General features: G+C 35.9%; 1 protein-coding gene across 2 annotated transcripts; it reads right to left on the bottom strand.

Moving 5' to 3' along the window:
* Nucleotides 1-622: 622 nt before the first annotated feature.
* LOC105045422 (uncharacterized) lies at nucleotides 623-13,277 on the bottom strand. Of its 2 annotated transcripts, XM_010923696.2 has the most exons (5): nucleotides 13,078-13,277; nucleotides 12,536-12,606; nucleotides 3,254-3,340; nucleotides 2,061-2,128; nucleotides 623-922 (listed from the first exon to the last, which is right to left on the bottom strand). In XM_010923696.2, exons 1-4 carry the CDS (start codon nucleotides 13,181-13,183, stop codon nucleotides 2,108-2,110), a joined length of 285 nt encoding a protein of 94 aa, XP_010921998.1. In that variant the 5' UTR covers nucleotides 13,184-13,277; the 3' UTR covers nucleotides 623-922; nucleotides 2,061-2,107. The 2 variants fall into 2 exon arrangements, with proteins under 2 accessions (XP_010921998.1, XP_010921997.1); XM_010923695.3 differs by lacking the exon at nucleotides 2,061-2,128 and having other exon boundaries at nucleotides 13,078-13,274.
* Nucleotides 13,278-20,456: the final 7,179 nt, after the last annotated feature.

Here is a 20,456-nt window from a genome sequence, read left to right as displayed (position 1 = left end):
ATGTGGAGAGAGGAATACCAAAAGAAAGACGTCCACATCAATTGAGAGTGACAGCATCAACATCAACATCGATCAAGAGCATAAGCACCATGCTGGAGCGAGAGAGAGAGAGGGTGTCGCTACCAACATCAATCGACATAGATCACTAGAGATGAGAGAGATCGCTAGAAGAGAGATTACAATGTGTGAAAGAGAGAGAGAGAGAGAGAGAGAATCAAAGGAGAGCAAGAGCCGGAGAAAAGCTTGGAAAAAGACCAAAAAGTGGTTTATAATAGAAAAAGAGAAAAACGTTCAGTTCAGCACAGGCCAGCAGTCATTGCTGAAAATATGAGCAAGGAATTATTACATGTTTCAATTAAAAGAATTCAAGATAACTAATGATAATTCCATAAGTTTTGGGTACTGCCCAGGGCTATGGTTTATTTTCACCGAAGAGCCTCGGAAGTTAAGTCTGTCATAAACCTCTAGAGAAGCAGAATTTAGAAGAACACTGAAATCCAACTGAGAACAATCAGTGACTGGCAAAATGTAATAAAAAATTGATTTCTACGTGAAGAAATGCGGACTTATTCAGATGAGAAATGATAGCAAGAAAAAAAAGGATCGAAAAAATGCCAAAGAATGAAGTTAACAATCTCCAGGAGTGATAAATTAATAACAGAGTTGTTGTGGAAATTTATCATAATGTGATTAAACCCAACAAAACAATGAGTTTGTCACATATCAAAGTATTCACTGAGATTACAGGAAAAGCTCTCACATTATATAGCCTACCACAAAACTTGATAAAACAGAACAAAGTTATAACCCTTCAAGAGGTTTCATTCATGCCTTTGCAAGTGCTTTATTTCCAGGTTCTTCACAGAAGAAAGAAAGCAGTAGTGCAGACATAAGTACTCTACTTCGCTGATTCCCCAACTTCCTGTAACAAGAAACATAAGGGAACCATTAATTTCATACAAGGCATTCTATAAGATAACCATTAGGAGAAAAATCTTCATACATATTGATGAAAATTATAGAAGCCAGATTTGTTGTAATGTTCACACCTAAAAATTTAAGATCAATCTTCTTTCTTTTTCCTAATTGAAATTAAGGTCCTAGTTTTCATTTTTAGGACATATACAGCAAAGGGTACGCACAGAAGGGAAACTCAAGCATGAGAAACAACAATAGAACTTGTGCCAGGCATATTTGTACCATATAAAAGGAAGCCACTTGAACCATGGATCAGTCAATTTTTCTATCAGAACTGCAATCAGTGTTTAACCGTTTATGCAAAACTTTCAACAAAGAGATGTATTCTGATGAGAATAAAATGGTTACTGGCATGTGCGTTGGACATGCCAGTAGTGTTAATCCAGAGGAATAATTGCTCAAAATGTGAATTATGTCTACTCATGATCTTCTTGTCTAATAAGGTGTAAATTAAAAATGAAGCTGATCTCCTGAAACAGTTGAATAAAAATACTATCACAAGATGGTCATATTACATCCCTAATAAACTTTTGTTTAACTCTTTGTTTATAACTGTACAGTCCAGGAATTGCTAAGACCCAAGGGCACCCTATAAAATTTGAAGAAAACCTACCAGTAACCCAAGGTTAGAATTAGCAACAAATGGCATTTAAAATAAGAAAAGATGGGAAAAAGGAATAAAATCTTCTCAAATACATTTTTATCCTGTCACACACTGCAATTAGATAATGAATAAGGCATTTCAACAAAAAGTTAATTAGCATCAATACCAATATGATTCGTAAAATAACTATGTAACAACTACATACATTGGAAGCATGCTTACACCTATAAGGTGAACAGGTCAACAATTAACACCAAGAATGAACTAAGGTGCTGCAATTATATATGTTTTTTAGAACTTTTGCAGATTGGTATCTTCGTGAGATATTGCAATCAGGGTAAGAAAAAGGAAGAAGAGGTGCGAGCAGAGAAGTCTAAGAAAAAGGCAGGAGGATCCACCACCCAAACTGCTAGGTCTCTTCTGTCGCAGGGGACGGACAGCTAGAATAGCAGTCAAGTTCAAACCCAGAGACACCAACCTGTGTACTGTTGCTACTTTCCACTACTCGGATTAAACTGAGACACCTCACGTACTCCCTGCCACTACCTGCAGAAATCACTTGGTAGAGACGTTTGATTAAGATGGAGAGAGAATCAAAGGGAAATTGAGCAAGCCACTGACAGAAAATACTAGAAGAATATTCTGGGGCTTATCTAAGTTGGATCAGGGCTCAACTAACCACGGAATGAGAGCAAATCCATGGACTCAATTAACCTACCAGATCTGCTACTCTCCGTTAGCCAAAGTAGCAGGCCCATCTAACCAAGCTCATGCAGACAACAATTATACAAAGTCACTAGTCATCAGAGGCAAGAAGAAAAGCCATTTACCAGCTTTGGTACTGGGTGTTGGGAGAAAAAAATTATAAAAGTTGGGTCTAGTTATCGAACTACCTCTCCCGTGGTTAACTGATCTATCTCTTCCAAGAATTTATTCCACCTGACTCAATAAAATTACTGATGTTTCAAATCTCTTCTTTCTGAGATGCATTTACAGGTGCCATCTAGAGTATTTCAAAATAAAAAAATGAAATCAATTAAGAACATCAGATGCATTAATAAATTAGAAGGCATCAAACAGCTGAAAAAAATTCAAATTAGGATCGCTTATGAGTGACATCCCTAGAAGATCATATGTGAGACCTTACATTTTAGGATTGCTTGAATTGTTACACTCTGAAAAATGCCAAAACATTTTATCTTACTCAAAAAAAATTCACCAATGGAGAGAGATGGACCCATTCATTTAGTTGGGATTATGATCACAAAATTCTTCAAGATACAGTATATTCTATCTGCTTTGAAAGTGGATATGAACACGATGCATACAAAATTCTTACTAGATATGCCACTAGCCCAACATGTTAGCATGCTATGAATTCTAAAGCCCAAACCCTATCCCCTCCCCCTCCTGTTTACCTTACTGAAACTTATCAGAGAAGCATCTGCATATATATTCAGAAATATCACTTTGCACATAATTGTTACGCTACACTTTTTCCAAGATGCTCTTGTACTTGATGCATGGGAATCCTCTTCAAGTAGATATAAAACTAAATTATAAAGAAAAGCACAATAGCCTCCATCCAGCATACAAAGCATATATAATTCCAAAGAATGATATATGTGAAATGAAAGGTGCAGTTTTCACAGTTTTAAGACTAACAATTACCTCTTCCTTCTTTCCCTTCTTTCCACCGAACAGCTTGTATCCTCCATAACCTAGCAAGAACCAGCCAGCTAAACTAGCAAGTACGAACTGCAAGTCATAAAAATGCCACATGAATTTCTCATCATCTCACCAGAAAAAAATAAAATAAAATAAAATAAAAATTCCACAAGATCTCCACACAAGAATAGCAGTGAAAACCAGTGAAAACCAAAAAGGAATACAAACACAAGATAGTTATAGGATTGCAATACAAAGTAGTGCTTAAAATATATAAGATTTGATAATTGTAACTGCAAGCTCCCTCCAAGTACATAACATTACAAACTAGGTGAGCCAAACCATTTCAAACCAGGTGGTCCAAGCCATATTGAACTGATCAAGAACCAGAATGGTTTTGGGCCCAATAAAATCTCAATTGCATCCCCCCTCCTCCCGCCTTCCCCTCACCCGATCTCTCCTTTTAGTTGGAAGGACAACAGAAGCCTTCAATGATCCTGAGCCCTCGCATAGACACCTCTTTGCTCAATACTGAGATCCCCTTGGTGCGGTTTCCTTGACAATCTCCCTCGACTGGCCTTGTTCACCATCTTTATCTCCAACCATGGCTACAACTTTCGAATAGAGATACCCAAGTATGACTCTCAATCTCTCTATCCCTCTCCCCCTCTCCCCCTCTCCCCATTCCTCTTTCTCCCCTTCTTCTTCTATGCGACCCCTTAGAGTGAGGGTTAGGGTTAGGGTTCTCTCTCCCTCTTAAGGTTAGGGTTCTCTATCTCTCTCTCTCTTAGGGTTAGGGTTCTCTCTCACCATCTCTCTCTCCCCCCTCCCTCCAATATCTCTCTCTCTCCCCCTCCCTCCCTCTCCCTATTTATGTACATCCAGCATGGCACAATATGAATCCATACCATACTGTATTGACCGCCGATCAGTACGGGTCATGATACCGGCTCGAAAAACCTTGTTACAAAAGTTAAAGCTATGAAGTAGAGAATCATCTGAAAATTGTAAATGGTTGCTAAAATATACAGCTTTTTTATGTAAATATGTTACGTATATATTCCTTGGAAGGGGAATAAATAAAGTCGGGTTGCATTAAGTATACTCAAAAGTTCTAAAAAGTTCCTTTTGTGGAGATCAATTTTTGTGAAATGAAAAATGGTACCATCACAGATTCACCTAAGCAACTAAAACTAGGAATATCTAATGCACATGAATAGTTGAGGAGAAACATCCGATGGAGGTTTGCAATCCCTATCACAGGAATCAATTAAGAAAACAACCTTTGCTTTAGTTAATTTACATTCCTAGTTTCTCTTTTTCTGAAATAAAGAAAGAAAAGGGAGAAGATATAATTTATAAGGAGTGTATTTAATTCCCTCCTTTTTCCCCACCCTCAATATAGAGTCAGCATACACATGGGATTAAGCCACATAGCCAATCATTGGATTAGAACTCAACCAGGATTGAAGTGGAATGATGAGAATGCTTCACAGTCAAGGGTTGAAATGCACCTATACACTGTAGTTAGGATAAAGGTTATTCGATAAGACAAAGGAGAGTCTTAAGCCCAATATTTAAGGTCCAAAACAGTCTAACATTGACCCTTTTCCAGATGCAATAGTCAACCTGATGTCAAGACATATTCAGACCGAAAAAAAAAAACAACATACATAATACAAAGAAAAGTGCTCAAACACAAAATTTACCAAGCCCTAGCCATACGCACTGCATATTCAACACAGTCTCTCACCAACATCTACATCCAAATTCGCTATTTGGTTACTAGTTTTACGTCAATAAAATTTTGCAAAAAAATATTTGATTGGTTTGGTTGATTCATAAGTTTCATAAAATGTCAAACTAAGTTTAAGATAAACCAAGTATCTTATGAATACCAAAATACCTAAGCACCAATTATTTTTTGAAGATTTATTTCTTAAAATATCAAATAATACTCTCTCTGGAGCCAAACATCCACACATTGATTACATCCTCCCATATCAAGGAAAGAAAGACGCCCTCATCATATCCTCTTTCTCCTCTCATCCATCTGCCCCCTCTATTTTTTCTCCTCTTCCTTTGTGCACCCCTCCGCTCCCACATCTACTCTCATATTCTCTTTTTGATTGGTTTTGTTGATTCATAAGTTTCATAAAATGTCAAACTAAGTTTAAGATAAACCAAGTATCTTATGGATACCAAAATACCGAAGCACCAATTATTTTTTGAAGATTTATTTCTTAAAATATCAAATAATACTCTCTCTGGAGCCAAACATCCACACATTGATTACATCCTCCCATATCAAGGAAAGAAAGACACCCTCATCATATCCTCTTTCTCCTCTCATCCATCTGCCCCCTCTATTTTTTCTCCTCTTCCTTTGTGCACCCGTCCGCTCCCACATCTACTCTCATATTCTCTTTTTGATTGGTTTTGTTGATTCATAAGTTTCATAAAATGTCAAACTAAGTTTAAGATAAACCAAGTATCTTATGGATACCAAAATACCTAAGCACCAATTATTTTTTGAAGATTTATTTCTTAAAATATCAAATAATACTCTCTCTGGAGCCAAACATCCACACATTGATTACATCCTCCCATATCAAGGAAAGAAAGACACCCTCATCATATCCTCTTTCTCCTCTCATCCATCTGCCCCCTCTATTTTTTCTCCTCTTCCTTTGTGCACCCCTCCACTCCCACATCTACTCTCATATTCTCTTTTATTGGCCCTGTTGTCTTCCTACACTACCTTCATCTTGCCTCTCATTTTCCTTCTCCCAATCTATTATGATACCCCACAAAATTTATGCCACCAAACAACAAACTAAAGAAAACAAATTTTAGTAAAAACACTATGAAAACCTATTTCCATAAAAATCAAGTTTTACAAAAAAAAATAGTTTTTATAAACTTGAAAACCAAGGCACCCCTTAAAGTTCATGTTGGTACAAATTGTAGAACTTCAACCAGATTCCTTTGATCTTGTCCTCTAAATTCTTGCATATCCTTAATTTCACAGCAAGAAAATGAAATGAAATGCATTTGTGGATCAACAGATGCATGTAAAGAAAACCAAATTGTCTTCTTAATCTTTTTGTGAATATAGACAACTAGCAATCATGATCTATGTTTCCCAATCTAGCGGACAAAGGCTTTGATTAGACTCCAATATCAACTAATGTAGGCCCAGCTGAAGGTGGTCAATTGCACGAATGATAGTGAATTAGCAATCTTTCTGATTCAGTTCCACTTAGATCTTATGAAATAATGACAATAACAGCACACGAAAAGGGAAATATGTAAAGCAAGAGAGAATAGGGAGAGAAGGGACTTCCAAGAGAGCTAAGAGAAGAAAAAACCTTTCTTTCTTTTCAATCTTTATTTTCAAATTGAAAATATAATGCCTAAAATGCCTTATAGCTAAACCATGATCAACCCCCTAAGAAAAGAAAGGTCATTGTAGAGGGGCATATGGACACCCATGTAGGCCACACAGATACCCAATCCTGTCTCCCCTTTTTTTAACCCCTTGTGGATCCTGAGAAATTTAAAAGCTCAATTATATGGCAACTAAGATATACCACATAAGATGTTGTAGAGGGGCATATGGACACCCAAGGGGACCATACAGATACCAAACCGAGTCTCCTCTTTCTTTGATTAACCTCTTGTGGGTCCCAAGAAATTTGAAAGCTCAATTATATGGCAAATAACTAATATATACCACATAAGCACTAGGCTGGCCCTCCAAAGTCCAAACTCTTGACACAACTTCTAACCTCACCAATCAATACCAAAAACTATTAGACTGATAATAAAGACAAAATAGTTAAAGCTGAGCACTCAAATCAGCAATCAGAATTCATGAATCATATTAGTCATTTGCTTCTAGTTACATGTGGTTCATCCTCAAGTTTTGGCATGAAAGGCATCTAGTGCTTCTATCCCAGTGCAGAACCAAAGGTCCACCTCTATTACTTTGCATCATATTTCATGCTGTACCTAACCATGGAGGCTTTGCATCTAGTGGAAGGTCAACTGCTTGTTCATGTCAACAAAGGTGTATGTGCTGGAGAAACACCAAGCTTGATCTTCTTATCATAGGCCCATGGGCATCCTAATAGACTTGAGTAGAGTGAACTAAATCATATCGCACAAGATCATAAATTATATCATCTAAAGGAGAAGCACCAAACATGAATGCTCTTCCCACTCCATTTTAGTGTTTTAGCTTTTCCTCAAGTTCAAGAGACACCATGTTCTTTGTACTTTGACTATCAATAACGAGACCGCTTAACTTTTCCAAGCAAATTGGATGTTAATAATATTCCTTCTACGCCAACCTGAGCCCATATGTTGCCTCCGTGAGTGTCACCCAACAGATGTGCAAAGTTTTTCCTCATATATTGCCTTCAAGTACTACCATACAGTTTTCTTGACTTTGTTGATCCTTCAATGGCATCCCTTCAATCACCATCACCTGTCTTTAAGGATACATGCTCAGGATATACACTCTAACCATGCAAAGCAAACCTTGTATTTTTTTGATTCCTCTATATATCAACCAAGGATTATGTGGTAGCCAGGGAATTCTGAAGCCATCTCAGTATGTATATTTAATCAAAGTAAGTGGCTAATTAAGCTAACTATATGCATGTATCTCCTCCACGGACCTGAGAGTATTCAGCCTAGCTTTCTAGCCCGATTGTGTGTGGGCATGGACAATAAATTCTAGCCAGACCAGCTAGACCAACCCAAGTTTAGAATTCTCGAGTCAATTAAGACACAGGCTGAGCACAAGCTTGCTATAATTTAACCCAATCTGATCAGGCCTAGCCTAAACATATATTATTATATTAAATATTACAAAATATATAACAATAAATAATATACATATTGCATAAGTTTGAACTCCAAAAATACTCTATATCTAAAATCTAATTCTACTCCATCCCTAATTCATTTGCTCATTCCATTGGTGCCGCTTCTCCATTCTTCCTATAAGCTTCATCACCCAGACCACTACCAACTCCGATCTCCGCCCTTGCTAGCTCTAATGTTGGTCCCTGCCAACCATAATACCGAGCCTCCCAACCAATGCCAAGTACTATTGCTGGCTCCTTTCTCAGCCACTACTAGCTCCAATCCCAACCATCACAGAGGAAACTCTCTCACCCCTCTTCCCACCCTCATGTTAACCATGGAAATAGAATGAGATCGATTGATCCATGACCTAAGGCCAGTATTAGGCCAGGTCCAATTAGGTTGAACTCCAACTTTGGGTTTGATCATGGAGCAAATATTGAGCTAAAAAAAAAAAGGGCATGATATTGAACCTTGCCTAACCTAGGCTAGAAAGCATTTTGGCTCTTCAACATGGGCTTGGACCAAGCCCAAACCATCAAATGCTTCAGTCTACACTACCATCTAAACCTGATGTTCCACCAACCTTTCCTAAATCTTATTATCTGGTGATGTCCCAACTAATGCATACATCATAAATCCACTCAATGTAGGTCCTTGTGGACTCTTTAATCTATCACAACTAATCGAACCAGACTTGTATTATGTGCCATCAACTAACAAGAACAAATTATAGAAATGGTGATCTTCGTCCATGCACAGTCTCCTCATGACCAGATCATTTATTCAAGTCTTGCATTTTACTCCCCTAGTTTTGTGCACGCGTTTCAAGTTGTCTTCAATGAGCAGCAATTTGCACCTTCCTCCATTTGCTTAGAAAAAAATAAGTGAACAGAGTTAGAAACCTAAGCAAGGAAAAAGTTTAGAAAAAGTAGCTTGTCAACTTTACCTAGGACCTAACTCTTGAAGGAGACTAGTAAAGATTCCAGGATACTTGCTCCTCATTGAGAGCAACCATCTAAATAATTGATTCATCAGCTCCTTACAAAGTACTCGACTGTTACTAAAGGAAAAAAATCAGCAACTTGTTTCCCCCTTTCTTTGACAAGCATTCCACACTACCTCAAGCACCAAAAGCAATGAGTGGTTGTCGTATTATTTCCCATTAGAGTTAAATGATCCTAGATTATGAAAAGCAATTGCCTATTGCCCTGATTCATGGATTTAAGCAGAAAAATATTCCCAACTAATGTTAGGGTCATGTCCAATTCACGAACAAACTAAAGAGTCCAATTAGTTTGACCAGATTGTGCTAGCATAACAATTTCTTCAACTAACATGTAGCGATTCTCTTCAATTCTCCAACCCAACAAAAATAGTAAAATATTAATTAGGCTATCGTCAAGAAGATGAAGGTTGCCTTTCTCTTGTGATGCTTTAATGATTTGCCTCACATAAGCCAACTTAACCTTGTCCATCTCCATGAGCCATCCTCAACCAGTCGTGTTTGCTTCTTGTCTTTGCCATGGCCATTGATTCATTCAAATCCCTTTTTGGTTGCAACATTCTCCTCTTCTCACTCTTCTTGCTTCATCTCTTTCCTACACACTAAAATCATCAATTGCCACTCTTTGCCACCATTGTCACCATCTTGTAATGGGTCTTCCAGTCTAACAACAGATATCAAAGACCCTTTCTATGCTAATATTAAGATAGAGCTTTAGATTTATTACAGCTATAATAACAAACTTGAGCAATGACACATCAATCAAAAACCTAAACTAGATTTTATAGGATATGAAGAGATAATGAAAAGGGAAATCAAAGTAGGGATTCAAATTGATTGATAAAAGCAGGAGCAAAACAACTAGATTCTCACAGTTATGTTCATAATATACTTACAACAGAGATTTTTTTTATGGACTAAATGAAAGAAGAAATCCAATTCTAGTTGAATGATCATAGCATTTAAGAAAAAAATAGAAGCTGAAACAAAGTTGATGGGCAAGTAATCATCCGCTAAAGAAGGGAACAAATAAAACTTTAGAATTAAATAAATCCAAATACATTTCAACAACCAATTTTCATCAATTCAAATACATGGAGGGAAAAAAGCATAGCGAACGAAAGTCAAATTTGCAAAAATTTAAACTTGGGAGGAAAAAGATATATCTTCTTAATCTTGATAGGGACACCTAAGAATCCATGGAGGTGAAAAAATCTTGGAAGGTAGAAAACAGGCTATAGGAATTTTTGCAAAACTCTCTCTCTCTCTCTCTCTCTCTCTCTCTCTCTCTCTCTCTCTATGTTGCATTTTCAAGCCAACCAACCCTTGCTCAGCTAGTGGACATCCCTCTCCACTTGGGAGAGGTTCAGGGTTCAAACTTCATGGTGGGATCTTACAGTATTTCATGGGAAAAAATCAACGGAAATCTCTCTTCATCTCTATTTCCGATAGTATTGAGGAAGGAAAAGCATCAGAGTAGAAAGTGAGGGTGGGGAGATAAACATCAATGTAGTCATGGAGGTTATCATTTATCTAGAGTGTAAGAGAGTTGCCCAATCATGAGATTGTTGCCATGATGCAAAGTCTGCAATTATTTGCTGAATTGAAGATGAACAAACCCTCCTAACTAATAAAACTAGTATGTCAGTGCCTAGAATACGAAACGGCTTAATTTATATTCTCATCAAACAGTTTAGGAGATTTGGCCTAGATTTCCTAGGTTGGAAAAAATAGAAGGTTTTAATTAGATTTTACCACACTGTAGGTTCATCATGAAAGCAAAGAGCTCATCAATATTCACGAAAATCTTAGTAGACTGCAGTCTATGCTCATTCAATATTTGTTGCATGCTTCCAGCAACCTAAACAGACATTGTAAATTGTCTTCACGATGTGGAAGATGCTCCTTATTGGGTGCAAATTGGACATTCTAAATGCTGCATCTGATGCTCTTTATATCATTTGATCCAGGACCATGTTAATGATGGCGGATTATAAGAATTTTAGATTTGTTTCTATTCCAGACCTAGACAAATCTAATAAAATGACAATAGAAATAGTAATTAAGGAGAAAATGGGGGACGAGCTGAACGAGAATCGGAAGAGGAAGAAACTGTAAGTGGGGAAATGGGGAAAGGAAAGCCTTTTCTCCTTACTGTTCTTCAATGCAAAACTGAGATTACAGTACTTAAGATTTCCTTTTGGTTAACGTCTTAAATAAAATTTGACACGCAGGCAAGCTCATCTCCCAGCATTATATCTGGCCAATGAGAAGAAACAAGTAAAACAAACAAACAGATCATAGCTATAATCCTACATCACACCGCATTGTTTGATTTGAATGTCATGTCCAGATTAGACATAGATTGAACTATGAGGTTTGCTTTGAGTCGCAATACCAATTGGAATGACAACACATCAAAAAAAAAAAAGTTTCTAGCCTCAAGTCCTTGAACTCAAAATCTTAATATATCTCATCCAAAGGGAAAGGAAGCTTAAGCTCTGAAGTTGGAACACAGCTACCTATAGAGCCAAATTGTTCTGCTCTAAGCAAACTTTCTGCTTAAAACAGAAGATTTTCCACTTTGGAACTAATACTTCCTAAAGTATGATCAAACAACAAAACATTTTTTGATGGTATACTGCAAAACTTTTACCTCATTCTTGTGCAATTCCACTTAACTCAAAAATACTCTCAATAGAATGCCACAAGAAATTCATTTACAACAGTTACATGCATGGAAGTACTAGATCAGCTCATCTATACCTCATACACATTCCACATTATTTAATTTCCAAGTTTTGGAAGAAAATACATATTTAAAAAAAAAAAAAAAAAGACTGCATTTATTATGATTGTATTTGTGTAGCTATTTCTTGGTGCAATAGTAAAAGGCTTGGGTTGACAAGCGTCATGGTGCAGGTTTGAACCCTGGGGTAGCCACTTTGAGCCAAAAAAGGGTAGGTCTGTTCCCAGTCACCCAAATTGCTAGGAGCCTAGGACCATAGTTGGATGATGGCTCCATTATTGTATGTATGTGTACGTTTGATTGCCTGTATATGTAAACATATATATATACACATATTTACATATTATACACACATTCACATGCGTGCACACAAACATACCAATTTACATTTTCATGCCACTTGACCAAAATGCATGGTATTGAACATATTGACCAGAGAGTCGGCATGTTATCTTCAAAAATTTACTATATTATGCATAAAAATTCACTAAAACCTACAGCTAAAAAGAAAAGGTTCAAAATATTTACATGCCATACATAGGAAATTCAAACTTCTAAAAGGAACTGGCAACAAGCTTATAATTTTCGGGTTCATATAATAATTTAAGACCAAGATTTAGTGAAATAGGTATGGAGCCATCGATGCAAAGCTTACATGCTCTTCCTTCCATTTAGATGGACTCAGCGGGTCTTCCCAAATGTTAACCTTTGGCGGTCCATGTTGATCTGCAAAAATTTAAAATATACAAAAATATCACAACAAAAACCTAATAGCCATATAAACCTGCCAAAGATGAAAATTATCTGACAAGAACCTCTTGCATCATCAAAGTAAGTTACTGACGGTTCATTTTGCAACTGATTAATACATACATATATCTATATATGTATGTATGTATCAATGTATATCATAAAAAGGTAAACCTCAGCTACATATTTGGCCCAATTTAGATTTTTTTTTTTTTTGGAAATATCTAGGTTTAAATCGACAGGGTAATTAGAATTTACCTTGCAAACAATGGTCAAATAATATTACGCAAGAAAAGAAGAGAAAAAAAGGATTAGTTTTATTATCTATTACTTTATTGGATTGATAAAGTCTTGTCCAACGACCAAGAAAAGGAGAGATCAGACAAAAAGAAATAAACAAAGGTGGGGATTAAGAGAGAAGGATCGACGAGGAGGAGAGAGACGGACCACCGCCGCCAGCGAGGCCCCTACGGGGAATGAGTTTGGCCGCCGGAGAGGGGCGGGAGGAACGGGAGATGGAGGAAGCCGCCGCGAGCGCCGCCCGAGCCGCCATCGGTGTATTCAGAGAGCTGCTCTTTTTTCCACTGAGAGGCGGTGGGGAACGGGCGTTAGTGATGTTTATTCAGAATGATAGAAACCCTTTATACATACATACAAACATCTATATGTATATATATATAGAGAGAGAGAGAGAGAGAGAGAGAGAGGTTCTATGTGGGCATGTAAACATAGCTATCGACCACGTATATACATAGAATTTAATTGTTAATTATTTTTGAGAATATCCAAAAAATTAAGTATTCAGCCTCAAAATTTACAACTTTATTTCTCATCCCAATGTTCTAGCAAAATAGCAAATTGGACCTTGTTCCATGACACATTATTGTTTTTTTTTTCCTTCTTTCTTTTTGATTTTGAAACTTAGAATGAAGAAAAGCCTAGCTGAAGTCAAGGTACAAATTTAGGTCGCTCGTATCTACCACCCAATAACTTCGTCAACTGAACCATTGGGCAACCTCTAGTCCAATGGTTGTTTATTTTGAGAGAACAATATGCTTCTAAATGTTATGCCATATTATTTGAATGCCTCATGATCTCACTTAGAAAAGAAAAGGAAGAAGAAGGTTTTGCAGAGTGCGAGTCCAATCTACACTAAATATTTGGTTTGGTGCAAAAGTATTCAAGAATCAATCTAGGCATTTGAATTGGTGTCAGTGTCTTCTAATCCATTTCCAATCTGCTTTCGAGCTTGCAACTGCAATCAGAATGCAGTCCAGCCGATCGTGAACCTATGGGTCTGAAATTTGGATTCTGGAAACTATTCAAAGTTTGCTTGTATTTGATACAAAAACGCTATGCCTTTCAACATGCATATGGCCTTCCAAGGGCTAAAGGTCTCCAAAGTTCACCTTTAAAACAATTCTGATCTCGAGCAAGGCAACACCACAAACCTGGGGAAAAGGGTTTTAGGTGGATTTTCTTCGAAGTCCAATTGGTTCCAGGTCAATCTAAAATCGATCCAATAACAAAGTAGTAGACTTGAGGTTATCCAATAGGTCACCGAGAAATTTTTTGCGCACCACGGGCGGTGCAGAACGCACGCACCACCCGCGATGATTAGCTCACGCATGAGATCAAGGCATGATGCCCAAAAAAAAAATTTTTTTTTTCTTTCGACCCTACGTATGAATCAGTCATCATGGACAGTGCACGTGGTTCTGCATCGCCCACAGCACACAAAAAATTTCACATAGGTCATCAGGATAGATACAATGAGCAACCAACCCCCAAACCCAATATAATTAATAGTTCTTTATTTTATTCCATGTAGCTCCCCTTAATTTTTTTTAAAAAAAATGGTTGTAGAGATAATGGACAGGACATGGGATTTTGAATGTGAAATCCCATTTCGGCCAATTTATTACCATATAGCATAAATTTCTTAGTTTACTGTTATTATGATGATATATTGTAACTTAAATCTAATTGTCTTGTTTGCAATCTTTGCATACCATGTTTTGCTTTATGTTTAATTATACATATAACTGATAAGTGAAAATTAAGTTGGTGGGTGAGTATACAGTATGAAAAAATAAATGGGTCGACGATGGTTTTTATATTTTTCACCATATTTTTTATCTAATTATAAATTGATCAAATTTGTATTGAATTTTTTTGACCTGAACCCAATCCGAACGGACCTTGCCATCTAGTAAATTTACATGAACTTAACAGACTCACCAAACCACTTACATCACCTGTTTTGTTAGTGCAGTGAAAATGTCACACCCCGAACCTAACAGCCGGTTCGGATATGTAATGGCCGCACACTCTTTAGAGCAAGTCCTAAAGAATATGCAAGGCAAAAAAAAATTACTTACAACCTCAACATCCATAATATCTAATTTCAATAATAACTAATAAAACTTGCATAATTACAATTAAAATTTTTTCAATTCTCTGTTCAGATATCATGACATTCTATCTATACATTTGCTCACCCGTAAATCCATACCACAGCCAATTATAAGCATCCTGTAACTTCAAGAAGAAAAAGAAAGATGAAGATAAACAATAAAATATAAAATCTCATGTTCAATATCCGGAATAATACAAACATCTATAAATTATCTATTTTTTCAAAAGAAGTGGTGAAATACTTTTGTTCAACAATTGTTTCATGTCTTATCTTTCACTTCTCTTTTCATAATCATATGATTTTTAATCTTTTCTTTCTGGCTCTGGACTAACCAAATCTATACCTCAGTCATCATCCGAATCAATTTTCACTTAAAAGCCTTTCAAGGCTGTCCCAGGATGAGCTCCTGGCTAGCTGTCCCACATACGAAAGTCCGTGAGAGACTGTCCCAAGCATAAGCTCTTAGCGGGCTGTCCCAGGCATGAGCTCCTGACCGGCTGATCCACCTATAAGCCAGTGGTAGCTGTCCCAAGCATAAGCTCCTAGCGGACTGTCCCAGGGATAAGCTCCTGATGAGCTGTTCCACATGACAAGGCTAGTCCATACAATATCTTTTTTTTTTATTTAATCATTATGTGTTGATTTCATCAAATCAATTCCAACTTACATTATGATCAATTTAGATATGTCATATCCATATAATCATGCCATCAATCTCTGATACATATATATTGATATAACATACTCATGCTCAAAATCAAATAACAGTATCTCAGATATAATAAATTCATCGATCTCAAATCCGACGATGCAAAATCAATAATGCAAGACCAACAGTAAAATAGCATATATATAATGACGATCATGTACAGGGATTCTTACCTTTACTGGTGACTAATCCAAGCATAGAAATGATGTTCTTTGATTTATGAATTTTGAAAATAAGATATTCCACTCAACATCTTATACAAACAATCGTATCTCTTCATAATCCTGATCAAATATAAAAATCATATATAAAGAAATTATCGATAATCGATCCTAATAACACAAATCTAGGACTTCTCCTAGGATTATCCAAAATCATGATTTATCTACGTATCTGGACCCTCCATTAGTCCACAAGACTTCTAGAAAGAGAAAGTCCATGAAGAGAGAGAAAATTCTAGAGAAAAAAAATTTTAGAGAGAGAAAGTAGAGAGAAAGTGAATAGAGAGTCTTCGTATCCTTCAGATGAGGTAATCATGATCGAGATCATCAGCGGTCATATCAGGATGACTCAATATAGATTAACCATGATTGATGTTATCAATTTCGAATATGGATCGGATCGGGATCTAATCTACTGCACGAATTTTGAAGTAATCTCAGATCATCATATATTATCTCAAGTTCATCCTAAGATCCATGATACAATCAGAGAGAGAGAGAATGATTCTAGAGAGAGAAAATTCATAAAGAGAGAGAAAAGGTCTAGAAAGAGAAAATAGAGAGAGAATCTAGAGAGAGAAAATAAAGAAAGAAAATAGAGAGAGGAGAGAGGAAAGAGAGAGAAGAGAGAGAGGAGAGAGAAAAAATTCTCTCTTTCTTTTTTTTCTATTTTTCCTTTTCTCTTTCTCTTTCTCTTTCTTTTTCTCTTTTCTTCTTCTTCTTTCTTCTTCTTTTCTTTTCCTTCTTTCCGCGACCTCCCTTGGGCCGAAATAGGGGTGGGCTGAGGGGTTTTGACTTGGCTCCGACGAGGGTGGTGGCTCGATTGGAGGTTCAACTGCGACGGCCGACCACATTAGCTGGCTGGCGACGAGGTTCGACCGGCAAGCTTTCCTTCTTTTTTTCTTCCTCGAAAAATAGGAGATCCGTCCCCTTTCTTCATGATTTTCGGCCATTGGCCGGTCGCTGGCAGCCAAGCACTCAAGAAAAGAGAGAGAGAGAGAGAGAGAGATGGGGGTCTGATCTCGAGGATGAGATGCCGCAACCGACAGCACCGATGGTCGAAAAAGAAAGAAAGATGGCCCGATCGAATAGGGGTTTCATGATTCATGGAATTTTCGACAATCCCGACGGCCGGCGAGGAGTCTAAAACCATAGGAAGAAAGAAAAGAGGGAGAGAAAAAAAGATTGGACCCTTATCTGAACTCCGATGGCCTCTTCGACCTTCGATTTCTGACGAACACAAGAAGAGAGTGCCGCAGCTTCCAAGGAAAAAAGGGGAGGAACTGAGCTCAACGATCGTCGGTGGAGGCTCGTGAGAAAGAGGAGAGTCTTATTTATAGAGGGTCCTAGAGTTTTAAGAATCCTAGAACCATTCTCCGATCGGGATTCTTCCCATTTTCATTTTTTTTTTGTATGGGCTTTGGGCTTCTCAAATTTTGGGCCTGGTCCAAGGCCCAAATGGGTCGGGTGTTACATTCTCCCCCCTTCAAATAATTTCATCCTCAAAATTAAGTTATATCATTTGAGATACATATTTCAAAGTATACATTCTTCATATCATTCTCAAGCTTTTAATAGTCTGCCTTACATAATACTTGTTCACAAGATTTTGATATAATAAAATTATGTGAGGTCTCAAACTCATTCTCTTCATATTGATTTTTTTTTTTGAAAAATAGTAATATTTTAAACTTGTATTAACATACCACAGTTATTTGTCTAATACATTTCATTAAAAATTCATAATTGTCTCAGATTATCTGTGATGTAAAAATAAAGAAAGGTCGAACATTGGACACTCTTCACAATCATCAATTTCTTTCTTCTTTTGACCTTCCAATAAATTTTATATGTAGATTTTCATCTTAAGAAAATCTCAATCTTCTATATTAGTTCGAGTAACAATATTAAATTTAAAAAAATATGAAATATGTAGCAAGATATTCTAGATTTGAACTAACAAAAGAACTATCAAGCTGTTAATAATAAACTTGAGATATCTAGAATTTCTTGGCATTATCCACAATCAAACAATCTACTGATAAAAATTATCTGGCTATGATCAGATTAGGTCAAAATCTATAGCATCCTTTCATTATCAATAAAATCCTTCTTTGTTTGCAACTAATATATTCCATAATATCTTTTGAATCAAAAAAATTAATATTTTTAATCAATTTAATCCACTATGCTTTTGCTGTGCACTCTGATCTTAATTTATCAAATTACATAGGTTTATCAAAAGATAAGAATATCTTTATATGTTAGATCAATCAAAGATAGATCCAACCTTCAAATTTCATATAAAACTTAGAGCAAAACTTTAAGTTTCTTTATCTTAACTATCCCTTGGGTATAGCACATCAAAATTAAATCTTGATCCACTTTTTATTTTTGAAATTATTGTATAAGCTTCATCACTCTTCAAGAATCTAACATATCTAGAATCAATTGGAGTTAACCTTAAATTTACCTTACAATCATTTTGATAATTTTTAAATCAATCTTCTTTTTTAAAAGAATTAATTTCAACTTGACAAGCTAGAAAAACTCAAGCCGACATCCTTGTAAGTAGAATCAACTTGATTATTTCTTGAAGAGCTCTCTTCATCACAACCCTTAATATTAATCGATAAATCCATATAAAATCTTATCCCTTGTATAAGTCATTCAAAATTTAACACTAGCAAGATATCTTAGTTCAATTCAGAAATCTAAATTTTGACTTGAATAATTAATACACTTCACTATCTTCAACATTCACAAAAAAAATTAAAGAATCTAATCCAAAGATGGTAATAAAAATTATTAAAGATTTCATCATAACGTATATATCATATTTTAACAAAACTAATTCTTCATATTTAATTTAATAATAATATCAAAATATCCTAGATCCACCTAGAAAAGCAAATTTTTGATTTGAAATTTAATGCTACTTGAAAGATCAAAAAAAATCATATCCAAATATGATATTTTGAATAACCAAAGATTTTATCAAGATGCATATCTCATATTCTCATTATAAAATTCAAATATATTTTTCGTCTAAAGTTTCATATATGATCTATTATAGGTTCAATGCTCAAAAATATTTCTCTCTCATATGATGTAATTCCACCTTAGATCTTACCCTAATTAACTTCCTTTAGATAAGTCCAAAACTTATAATGCTCAGACAATTATCATTGAAATTTAAAAAGGTTATCATGATCTTCAACCATATAACTTTAGTATTCCAAAATCATCGAGTATACTCAATACAACACATCAATATCTCCCTCTTCATTTCAGGATTAACACTTCTCATACTTAGGTCAACCCTTACTAATTGAAATCCAAGATATAACTCGTCAATTTTATTATAGACATCATATACCACTTATGCATAAATTTTATCGTAATATCTATTGATTCGAAATCCAAATATTGAATCTTTTCTTTTATGTCTATCATGTTCTTCATGATCATAGTCTCAAGTTCAAATATCACTAAGGTCACAATTTCGAATAATTATAATCTTAAGATCAAATACCACTTAAGTCATATTCTTTAATGATCATAATGTCACACCCCGAACCCAACAGCTGGTTTGAATACGTGATGGCCACACACTCTTTAAAGCAAGCCCTAAAGAATATGCAAGGCCAAAAATAATTTCTTACAACCTCAACATCCATAATATCTAATTTCAATAATAACTAGTAAAACTTATATAATTACAATTGAAATTCTTTCAATCCTCTGTTCAGATATCATGACATTCTATCTATACATCTACTTACCTGCAAATCCATACCACAACCAATCATAAGCGTCCTGTAACTCTAAGAAGAAAAAGAAAGATGAAGATGTGTGACCTTTACAGCCCAGTAAGAATTCCCATATCACATCAATATAATAATATAATATGAAAATAAGGATAAATAATAAAATATAAAATCTCATGTTCAATATCCGGAATAATACAAATATCTATAAATTATCTATCTTATCAAAAGAAATGCATCATCATATATTAACAGGTGAAACACTTTTATTCAATAATTGTTTCATATCTTATCTTTCACTTCTCTTTTTATAATCACATGATTTTTAACCTTTTCTTTTCTGGCTCTGGACTAACCAAGTCTATACCTCAGTCATCATCCGAATCAATTTTCACTTAAAAGCCTTTCAAGGCTATCCCAGGATGAGCTCCTGGCCGGCTGTCCCATGTACGAAATCCCGTGAGAGGCTGTCCCAGGCATAAGCTCCTGGCGGACTGTCCCAAGCATGAGCTCTTGACCGGCTGATCCACCTATAAGCCAGTGGGGGCTGTCCCAGGCATAAGCTCCTAGCGAGCTGTCTCAAGTATAAGCTCTTGACGGACTGTTCCACATGACAAGACTAGTCCATACCATATTTTTCTTTTTCATTTAATCATTATGTGTTGATTTCATCAAATCAATTCTGACTTACATTATGATCAATTTAG

Source organism: Elaeis guineensis, chromosome 5, assembly GCF_000442705.2.
Source record: "Elaeis guineensis isolate ETL-2024a chromosome 5, EG11, whole genome shotgun sequence".
Classification (NCBI taxonomy): domain Eukaryota; kingdom Viridiplantae; phylum Streptophyta; class Magnoliopsida; order Arecales; family Arecaceae; genus Elaeis; species Elaeis guineensis.
The sequence above is the reverse complement of the archived record's forward strand: the minus strand, read 5'-3'. Positions and strand labels throughout refer to the sequence as shown.